Source organism: Corvus brachyrhynchos, unplaced genomic scaffold (genome assembly GCF_000691975.1).
Source record: "Corvus brachyrhynchos isolate BGI_N302 unplaced genomic scaffold, ASM69197v1 scaffold305, whole genome shotgun sequence".
In the NCBI taxonomy this organism is placed as follows: Eukaryota; Metazoa; Chordata; class Aves; order Passeriformes; family Corvidae; genus Corvus; species Corvus brachyrhynchos.
The window spans coordinates 565,512-576,122 of NW_008239284.1; the positions used below are offsets into that span (position 1 = coordinate 565,512).

Genomic DNA, 10,611 nt, shown 5'->3' on the forward strand with positions numbered 1-10,611 from the left:
TCAGCAGGACCCCACTGACTGAGCAGTCGCTGCCCAGGGTTGATGTTACAGGAGCAGGCTTCAGGCTGTTCCAGCAAAGCCCTGACTTGCACTGGGAGATTTCCCCTGGTTCTGGGAGAGTAATGGCTGTAAATATGAAGGCTGGTATTCCTTCCTCTTCCCTTTATCTAACCCAGCTTGCCCTGGGACTGCAGTCACTGAATCCCCAGGGACAGACAAATCCAGGGAAGAGAACTGGAAGCTGTTTTATCCACGGTTTACACACAGATAGGGACCCAGCATTTATTTGGTTGTAGGCAGGATCACTGAGGTGTTGGTAACTCACTGCTTTTGGGTTATGGATCCTTGGCCCACAGGCTTTAGGTGAAGGCTCTGTGTACCATCAGTAATTCCCCACCTCTCCAGTGCAGGTCACACCCAGGACTGCTCCCACCTCTGGTGTGTGACATACCCTAAGGATACCTTTAGTGTCTTTCTTTTACATCAGGCTTCACTCCCTTTTCCTGTCTGAGCTTTTACAGTTCTTGGAGTAATTTAAAGGCTTCTCTGGCATGCCTTAGGCTCCTGCTGTGAAGCATTTTGCTTTTCTGCTGATGAATGCCTCTGCCTTTCAAGTTGTATTCTTAACCCTTCCTGTTTCCTGTCGCTGCTTTCTCTTCCCAGCACATGCTGCCAGTGGATCGGGGCTGGGACCAGGTGAGGCAGTGTCTGCTGACTGTGTAGGTGGTAGATGGTTGTGCCCTAGGTAGTGCCAGCCCAGCTTCCTCTTGAACTAGAAACTGATTGGCATGAAAAGAATTGTCTCAGAGCTTGAATTAGCACAGATCCTTCACTGGGGAAAGGGCTTCGTAACTGGCAGTGTCTCCCCACCGGCCCCCTCTTTCTTGGGGAGCCTTTTCCAAGAATTCTCTCACATTGCTGCTTGTTCCACTCCCCATGGGAGAACAGGATCACTGTCAGAGCAGGTACAGGTCACCCTGGATTCTTGGTGCCTGAAAGCTGGAGGCTGGAGCTGACCTGTGGACATGAAGCATCCTCTGTAGAAACTTCTGTCTAGTAACACTTCCTGCTGTAGGATTTCCTATTTTTGTTTTCTTTCTTTGCCATTAAAGACAGAGGCCAGGATTAAAATAACCTTTAGGTGTCTTTAGCTATGCCATGGGGTTTGGTTTTAGCATGCCAGGGGTTAGTAGAGCAGTGGGACATTTATGGAAACATAAGAGGAAAGCAGATCTGGTTTTGGCCACTCTCTGAAATGCTGCCTCCTCTTTAAAATGAGTGGTGTGGTATCCCAGCCCTCCAGGTCAGCACATCCTCATCCTCACCGTAGTTGGAACAATTTTGCTCACACCTCTTCTCTGCCACAAAGTGTTGGTCCTAGTGTGGAGGGAATTCTTTTAGGGGGGATAAAGCAGAGAGAAAATCCAGTTCCCCTGAACTCACCTGTTACAAGAATGTGAAAAGTCTGTTGGGAATCTCAAGACAGGCAGAGGTGTGGAAGCTGTTCAGGGATTCCCTGTGCAAGTTCTGTCTTTGCAGAGCATCCTCTGAAATTTGTGTGTCACTCAACAAGACTGGGAACGGGACTTTGTGTCAGTCTTGATGCCTTGAGCCCCTGCTAACGTTGTTTACAAGGTGTCTAACAAGCTGTGCTAGTGCCTGGTTTTAGCTGAGTCACTGACTCTCAGCAATCCTAAATCCAAACAGGTCCACAAATGACTGAGAACTGCTGGGGAATGCCAGCCTTGCCCATGGGCAGCTGAGGTGACCTCGTGCTGTGTGCTCTGGGGACAAGGTGCTCTTTTGGCTGGGACAAGCCTGTGTTTTAAGTGGCTCTTCAGTGATTTGTAAGCTTATGGAAGACAATTAAATGTTGGAGCCCAGGCTTTTTACTCAAATAGATGTTTTCATAGCCTGAAAACTGAGTAGAGCCACCAGGCACTGGTACCAGGCTTAAACACCTTTAACCTTTCCAGGAAATCTCACTGGGTTGAACTGATGTGGTGATGAGGTTGTTGGTGGCCTCGGGCAGCTTTCTGGTCAGTCTGGACAAAAGTGACATGGCAAAAAAGTCATTGCTGCCTTTTCAATTTGGAGATGTCTTCCCTGATAGGGCCTCCAGCCCTTTTCCAGCTCTTCCTGAGAGAATAATTCTGCTGCTTCCTCACGCTTCCCTTTTTTCCCTGCTCCATTTTGTGCTCCAGGCCAAAGTTGCAGAGGAGCTGGCAGCTGCCACAGCCCAGGTTTCCCAGCTGCAGCTGGAGCTCACTGCCCACCAGAAGAAGGAGATGGACCTGAGGAAGCAGCTCTCCTGTGCTGTGCAGGATGCAGAGAGACAGGAGGCACAGCTCAACAAGCTGCAGGCACAGGTGGCAGGTGAGGCTGCTCCTGCCCGTCCCCTGAGAGCTCCTTCATGGCTCTTCTATCAGTCATAGGTTTTTCCTGTCTTCTGGGGTACCTTCCTGCTTTCACTAGGATCAGTCACAGGGGATGGAAGAGGGATATGGATGCACTGAAATGTCTGAAGGATGTGCATCCTTGTCACCACTAAAGGCAAAGTGGGATGACTCTACAAACAAAATCATCCTGTTACAGGGATGCCTTTTGTAGAACAATCTCTTGGCTTTTCTGTCCAACATCCTGTAGAGCAGCCAGAGATGTCCCAGTGGATGGAAAGTTAAAAGCTGAGGTGTTTTATGGCCACATTCCTCTGTGCTGGGCACTGGTGTGGTCCCACCCTGAATCCTGGGGTCAGTTCTGGGCTCCTCACGACAAGAAAGTCACTGAGGGGCTGGAGCAACTCCAGGGAAGGGAATGGAGCTGGGGAAGGGTCTGGAGCCCCAGGAGTGGCTGAGGGAGCTGGGAAAGGGGCTCAGCCTGGAGCAAAGGAGGCTCAGGGGGGACCTTGTGGCTCTGCACAAGTCCCTGACAGGAGGGGGCAGCCGGGGGGGGTCGGGCTCATTTAGGTTGGATATTAGGGAAAATGTCTTCACAGAAATGGTTGTAAAGGATTGGAACAGGCTGCTCTTGATAAATTCCAGTCCCCACTGCAGGCACAAGCAGAGTTGTTGGCTGCACTGTGTAGGAGACGCTGTTCCTCCCTATCAGCCCCAAAATGTGCTCCCCTGCAGTGGGAGTTGCACCCAAAGCCACAGGGAACTGTGGGGGTTTGTTTGCAGAGCTCCAAGAAGCCTCTCAGGACACTCAGAGCAGGTTCAAGGCCGAGAAGCAGAGCCGCAAACAGCTGGATATGAAGATTGCAGCACTGGAGGAAGAGCTGACAGACCTGAGAGTGGAGAAGGAGACTCTGGAAAGGGTATGTGCAGTGCCAGCAGCAGAGCTGGAGGTTTCAGTTGTTTACTGAAGGTTAACCCAAGGCTAACCAAAGGTTCTTGCTTTTAAATATATAAGTTAAGTAAAGCTTGACTCATCTGCAAGCTGGTGGGTCTTTGTGCTTATGTGGGTTTTATTTATTTATTTAATGTCTTACCCAGTAATGTGTCAACCTTCCCTGAGACAACCTCAGCTTGATTTCAGGTGATGAAGTTCCCTGCCCAAAGCAGCTCTGTCTGCTTGAGGGAGAGAAGCTGCTTTGGTGCAGACTGGCCTATTCTGTGTCATGTTCTGTCCTGCAGAATCTTGCAGAGAGGAAGAAGAAATCCCTCTCAGAGAGAGCTCAGGCAGAGGAAGAGATGGAAGAAATTCGCAGGTCGTACCAGCAGGAGCTGGACAAGCTCCGGCAGCTCCTGAAAAAGGCCCGGACCTCGACTGACCAGGCAGCAGCAGAGCAGGTGAGGAGTCAGGGGAGCTGCTGCTCCAGGTCTGGAGGGCTTGTGGCAACCTCCACATGGGAAATAATGTGAAGAGGCTCGAGTAGGGGAAGAGTGGAAGCGTTACCTGCTTGAATTTGTGGGTTAGTGTCAAACTGAGGAAAGCAGAGGAACCAGATTGAGCTTGTAGTAGAGAGAAGAATATGGGACTTCTGAGGAGTGAAAGGTTGTTTAGAAATATGCCAAGAGGTCTGAAATCTTAACCAGACCTTCTGGCCAGCTTGGGGGTTGTGGCTGGAGCTGAAGTGAGAGGTGTGGGCAGGAGCTGGTGGCAGCCACTGTGCTGCACTCTGTGTGGGTGTCCAGCCCCGGGCTTTCACCTCTTGTGCAAACACAGATCGTGTGTGTGTGTTCCTGGTGGTCTCTTACAGCTGTCACTGATCCAGGCAGAGCTGGAGTCCCAGTGTGAAGCCAAATGTGAGCGTGCCCTGGCCTCAGCCAAGGAGCAGCACGTCCGGCAGTGCCAGGAGCTGTGTGAGCAGAGGGACTCCCTGCAGCACCAGGTGGCCCAGCTGGAAGAGAAGGTAAAGGGCTGTTCTTCATTGCTCTAGTGGGCACTGAATACCAGTAGCTGTTACCAACAGTCTTCTCCACCTTACTGGGGCTTGACTTTCTAATTTCGTGCCTGTTGTGGAGCTTGATCTCAGCCATCAGAATGTGCACTTGTTCTGTTGGGTTGGTGGGTTTATGGAGGAGGGAGAGCCAAGGTGCTGACAAGGCTGAACTACAGCAACAGCTACAACTTCCACTTGTCTGCGCTGTCCTGAGCAGCTGCTTGTGAGCAGAGGCTGTTTGGAGTGGGTGACACTGCCAGGGGCTGTACCTGCTCTGGTTCTTGTGTTTCAGCTCACGGCTCTCAAACACTCGAAAAAAGCAGAGGAGCAAAAATTGTCTGAGGTTCAGCAACGTTTGGAGGAACTGGAACCTATCCAAGAGAAGGTAAAGGAATAACAGCAGCTGGATGGGAAACTGGAGTGCAGGGAACACCAGCCTCTGGCTAGTCCACAATAATGAGGATGGGAGTTGCAGAATATGGTAGGGAAGGACAATTTCATGGGGTTTCCAGCAAACCAGAACAGGCCAAATAATGAGACCCAGGCCTCATTTCACTGGGATCTCAGTGATGCTGCACCCGCCCCCCTCCATTCTTGGTGGCACTTGAGGAGCTGGTGACACAACTGTGACTCTCCCAGGCTGGGCTGGGTGTCCTTATTCTGCTGCCATTGCTTTCAGCCAAGTCTTTTGTGACACTATCAGAGCTCTGCTTAAAACTCCACTCAGAGTTTGAACCCTCCCCAGCTCACCCCTCGAGGGGAGGCTCTGGTGTGAGGAGCTGCTCTGAGGAGGGTGGGTTTCCCTTGGCAGTACTCAGCCCTGCAGGCAGACGTGCTGGTGCTGAAGGCTCGCTACGAGGAACGGATCCGAGACCTGCAGCAGGATCAGGATGGATCTTCCCCTGCAGACTTCACTGAGCAAGTGAGCTTGATGACTCCCCAGTACTTCTCCTTCCTAAGCAAATGGATGTACCTTGAATTATTTCTCTTTGAACTGACATAAGAAGGAAAAATAGAATTTTCTCCACAGAGCACTGTGTTTGTAGTAACAGTCCACAGAGGAAGAAAGGATGGGATCTTAACCTAGAATTACAGTCACACAGGATGGTTTGGGTTGGAAGAGACCTTAAAGCCCATCCAGTTCCACCCCTGCCATGGGACAGGACACCTCCCACTGTCCCAGGCTGCTCCAAGCCCCAATGTCCAGCCTGGCCTTGGGCACTGCCAGGGATCCAGGGGCAGCCCCAGCTGCTCTGGGCACCCTGTGCCAGGGCCTGCCCACCCTCCCAGGGAACAATTCCTTCCCAATATCCCATCCAGCCCTGCCCTCTGGCAGTGGGAAGCCATTCCCCCTTGTCCTGTCCCTCCATCCCTTGTAAACAGCCTCTCCATCTTCCTCTTGCCCTCTTTGTTGCCTGACTTTTATCTGTTGTTGTTAAAACTCTAGATTTGAGGTTTAGATTTAAAAACTAAAGTAAGTAAGAAGTGCCAGTCTGCCTTGGCTTTGTGCAGCCTGCCTTAGTTTGGAGGGATGAGTTTGGTGCACGTGGACTGGTTCTGAATTAAGGTGGCCTGATCTTGTGAGGATTTCTGGTTTGAAAAGTGGATTATTTGAAAAACCACCTTTTTGTGTTTAGATTTATTGTTCCTTCCCCTGGAGAAGTGCCTGATGTTGAGTGCAGTGTCACATGCCAATGAATTGTATCTGTTTCCTGTCTTGCCCTTTTGCAGGTCAAGAAGATAATGAATGGTGTATTTCAGTCTCTTCGGGGTGAATTTGAGCTGGATGAGATGTACAGTGGCAGGACAGTCCTGGGGGTTGTCATGAACACTATCAAGGTATGACAGGGGTCAGGGAAGAGAGAGAAAGCCTTGGGCTAAAACCTCAAATCTGTGCTGTGAGACTGAAATAACTGAGGGAGAATTTGTTGTGGGTGGCAAAGCAGCCTGGTAGGAGGAGTTGATGCAGGGATCTGTGATGGTTTGTATTTAGGGTATAACCTGTGTTCTCTCACTCCCTTTTCCAGACTGTGACACTGCAGCTGCTCAACAGGCAGCAGGAGAAGCCAGACCATGGCAGAGAAAATGGGGAATCTGGCACAGGAGCAGGGAGACAAGAGGGGTCACCTGGAGCAAAGACTGAGCACGAAGAGCCCCTGCAGCACAGCCCAGCACAGAGCACTGCACCACCAGCTGAGCCTGGGGAAGCAGCCAGAGACTCCCTGGAGTCTGAGCAGGAAGGCCAGGCTGCTCCTCACCCTGCCAGCCCCAGAGCTCCTGAGGAGGAGCAGGGGACACAGAGCAGTGGGGTCACAGAAGAAGAGAAAGTTCAGGAGGAGCATCTCCCTCCCACAGCTGAATCCAGCCCGGATCCAGAGAAGGGGCCTGTACTTGCAGGACAGGCTGTTCCTGGGCTGCAGCAGAGGCTGGAGAGTGTTCCCATCAGGGAAGCTGACCCAGAGCATGGTCCCTCTGCAGTGCCTTTGCAGGCAGAGGCTGCAGAAAATTCTGTTCCAGAAGCCAAGCCAGGAGCAGTGGATGAGGCAATGCTTCCAGCACATCCAGCTGTGGAGCAGAAGGCAGAGGAGGCTGGGGGAGGTTTAGAGCCTCCTCCCTTAAATGGGGAGAATGGGAGTGGCACAGATCCATGGGATGGAGCTGCCTCAGTGTCCAGCACAGCACAGCCAGGCTCAGCTGTCCTGGGAGGAGCTCCAGGATTGCAGGAACTGAGCTCCAGCCCCAGGCACACAGATTCCAGGTGAGGGGTGGTGCTGGGCTGCCTGGGGCAGCAGCAGGCCCAGAGGCTGGGCCAGGTGTGTCCCTGCTGCAGGACAGCACAGGCTGGGGGGCTGCAGCCCCCTCACAGTGCTGGCATTGGGTGGCACCAGCCAGGACCTGGCACAGACCAGGCTGCCCAGGGCACATTCCACTGGGAACAGCCCCAGAGCAGCCTGGTGTCTGGGGGAGGCAGTGGAGGACATTCCCAGGGGAGTGTGCAGTTCCTGTACAGTCTGCTCCTGGTGCCTGCCAGGTCCCAGAATTGCCCTGCACTGCTGAACAGTACCTGCCACAGAGGTTTCCCCCAGTGACAGGGCTTTGCCATCTCTCTGTGACAGAACTTGGAAAAGCAAATCCCACCCTCTGAGAGCGAGCTGTTCATTCTTTATCTCCTTGCAGCCTCTTTGAGGATGACAACTTCTTTGAAACGGCATCTCCTAAACCGCTGAAGCCTCAAGTTCCCTCTGAAGAGGAGGATGAGGAGGAAGTGGTATGTATTTGGGTATTTGGGGCTTTTTTCTGGGTCTGTAGCTTGTCTGTAAAATCCTCCCTGTGGCACTGGGGGCCTGGCTGAGCTGAGAGCTTCCCATCCATTCCCTGTGTACATCAGGAGTGTCTGGGGTGGTGACGGGGCTGGCTGGGCTGAGGGAGTTGTGGCAGACTCCTGCTGGCATGAAATCAGTGGGACTTGCCAGGTTTAATTGAAGGGTTTTAGTGTCTGGCCCCTCTCCAATCCCCTTCAGCCTGTAAGCAGCTCCTGGAATCATAGAACCACAGAATCCTTAAGGTTGGAGAAGACCTTTAAGATCACATCCAACCATCCATGTAGCACCATTCACCATTGAACCATGTCCTCACAGTGGGTCGCCAGGTTTAATTGAAGGGTTTTAGTGTCTGGCCCCTCTCCAATCCCCTTCAGCCTGTAAGCAGCTCCTGGAATCATAGAACCACAGAATCCTTAAGGTTGGAGAAGACCTTTAAGATCACATCCAACCATCCATGTAGCACCATTCACCATTGAACCATGTCCTCAAGTGCCACATTAACCCACTTTTGAATGCTTGGAGTGGGCCAATGCTTTAAATTCCTTTCCATCAAGAATTTTTCCTGGTATCTAATCTAAACCTAATCTAAACACTTAAGACATCACATGAGAAATAAAAGCTGGGGTAATGAGGCTTCTTGTTCCCAGCTCCTCAAAGCTGGCAGAGATTTCAGAGCAGTTTGTGTTGTGATTATGACATCCCAGGAAGCTGCTGGGGCTGAGCAGTTTCCCTCTGGTGTGGCTTGCAGAGCATGAAGGGGCGTCCCCCTCCCGCGCCGCTCTTTGGTGACGATGACGACGATGACCTGGACTGGCTGGGGTGGAGGTGGGGCGGGGGGGGGCCCCCCCCTCGCCTCTTCCTGTGCTCTGAGCCCTTGGCAAGCTGCACATGTGGGACATTGGGAATGACCAGGGACTTCCTGGGCTCTTGTCCTGCAGATGGATGGGGGCTGGCAGCAGGGGGGCTCCTTTTGCACCTGTGGGTGCTCAACCCCATTGCTCTGAGCTGCCAAACACTCTGGGCTTGGGCTGAGTGCAGGAGCCACCCAGTCCCACAGCACATCCCACCACTGTCCCCCTCCCCTGAGCCCTGGATTCATTAACCTCAAACTTTATGCAAATAGGAACTTGATGAAGAGCTTCAGTAGAGTGAATCTGGCAGGACCCTGCAGTGGCAACAGCCTGTTAAAAAATGAATCTAAAACCTCCTTCCCCAGTGAAGAAATCCTTGGAGTATTTCTCTTAGTCCCCAGGGTGGCTCCCAGGGACCTGGCACCCTTTCCCTGCTGTGTCTGAGTCAGAGGGTGATTCTGTCTGCTATTGCAGATTCCCCCAGGACTCCCAGTCAGGTGTTTCTTGTGAGCCCCTGGCTCTGCACAAGCAGCTTGGGGAGCCCCAGGGGCTGAGGTGGTTCAGGTGGGCACCGACTCAGAGCTGGGGCAGAGGTGCTGCTGGACCTGGGGTGCTGCTGGACCCTGGGCCTCTGTTAAGGCAGGGCTGTAGCAGCTGTGCTGGGTGCAAGGAGCCCAATCCCTGCTGTGTTACTCAGACACTCACGGGCAGCTCCTCTCCTGTGCCCAGAGCTGAGGTGGTTTTTGCTGGGCTGTGTTTCCCTGTGGGAGCAGCAGCTCTGGGATGTGCTGCTTGTTTGGGAAGTCCTTCCCCTCAGCCCAGCCCTGCTCCCCTGCCTTTGGCTCTGCTGCTGCTAAGGTGTGACCATCCCAGCCCAAGTTAAACTGTACAGGGGGGTGGGACACAAGCCCCAGGCTGGGCTGGGCTGGGCAGTTTGGGGTGTCACCCTGCACTCTGAGGGGACCAGGAGGGGAAAGGAGTGAGGACAGAGCTGGGCAAACAGCCTGGGGCTCTTAAGGCACTTTTATTCTCCACTCCTGGGCACTAACACAATTTTACCCCAGAAGTCTTTAAAACAAATAAACCCTTCCTAAATGGAAAGAACTTTAACTAATTATCTTAATTCTCTGGTTTAGTTTCTACACCTGTCTTTACCATCTCTAATTGGAATTAGATTTGTGTTCCCCTAATGGTGATTCTTTGGGAGGAAAACACCCAAAAGAGCACTGGGTGATCCTGTTGGGGTGCGTGGCAGGTCCCTGTGCCACACCCTCCGTGCCACAGCTTGCCAAATGCAGCTGAAAGTGGGGCAGAGACTAAAGCCTGTGACAGCTGCCCTGCTGCCAGGCAGGGTGACCTGAGCAGGGCTGTCCTGGGAGTTACTCAGTGCTGAACATGAGGGTGTTTGAAACTGGATTTTCTGAGGGTCCTTGTGCTGCTCTGAGTGTCTGGGCCCTGATGTGGCCTCTGGACCCGTCCATCAGTGTCCCAGGGGACATCACTGCTCCTACTAACAAGTTCCACTTCTTGTTCCCTGTTACCCATAGACACCCTGAGGGATTCGCATTTCACTTCTCGGAAAATAAAGTGCAATTACACCTGTATTTTTTGCTTGCAGTGGCTTTACTTTAGTCTGGCCTGTCCCCGGGTGCGGAGTTCTGACCCAGAGGTGGGTGAATCACGCAGGACTTTGCTGAGACTGTGCCCCAGGGGGTGTTGCTGGGGGCTGGGAAGGAGAGGACCCCCTTCTCCATCCTGGCCCTGGTGCTCAGCCCCTGCCCTGCCTGCCGAGGCTCACGGACCCACAAAACACCACCAGGACACGGAGCTGGGCCCATGTCTGGCTTTAATGTCTCGTGTCCCTGAGGGGCTGAGCCCGACCCGGCTGCCTCCTCCCGGGAAAGGGCTCTGGGTTGCCTTGGAACAGCTTCGCCCCCAGGGCAGCACTGCGGGACTCTCCCGTCCCCTCTGAGCCCGGCCTCGCTGCCGGCGGGGCTGCACCGAGGCGCAGGCGGGGAGCGTTCCGGTCCCTGGGCCTGCGACACCGGGAAGC

The 10,611-nt window shown here is 53.1% G+C and overlaps 1 protein-coding gene across 1 annotated transcript in view; it reads left to right on the top strand.

Moving 5' to 3' along the window:
* Positions 1-10,162, top strand: part of FKBP15 (FK506 binding protein 15) — a 24,096-nt gene extending 13,934 nt beyond the window's left edge. The window contains exons 19-29 of the mRNA XM_017740278.1: positions 664-696; positions 2,205-2,376; positions 3,180-3,316; positions 3,636-3,791; positions 4,202-4,354; positions 4,677-4,769; positions 5,196-5,306; positions 6,116-6,223; positions 6,412-7,142; positions 7,562-7,652; positions 8,456-10,162. Of these exons, the coding sequence (XP_017595767.1) occupies positions 664-696; positions 2,205-2,376; positions 3,180-3,316; positions 3,636-3,791; positions 4,202-4,354; positions 4,677-4,769; positions 5,196-5,306; positions 6,116-6,223; positions 6,412-7,142; positions 7,562-7,652; positions 8,456-8,809 (2,139 nt within the window). The 3' untranslated portion in view covers positions 8,810-10,162. The remainder of the gene's footprint in view (positions 1-663; positions 697-2,204; positions 2,377-3,179; positions 3,317-3,635; positions 3,792-4,201; positions 4,355-4,676; positions 4,770-5,195; positions 5,307-6,115; positions 6,224-6,411; positions 7,143-7,561; positions 7,653-8,455) is intronic.
* The last annotated feature ends 449 nt before the right edge of the window (positions 10,163-10,611 follow it).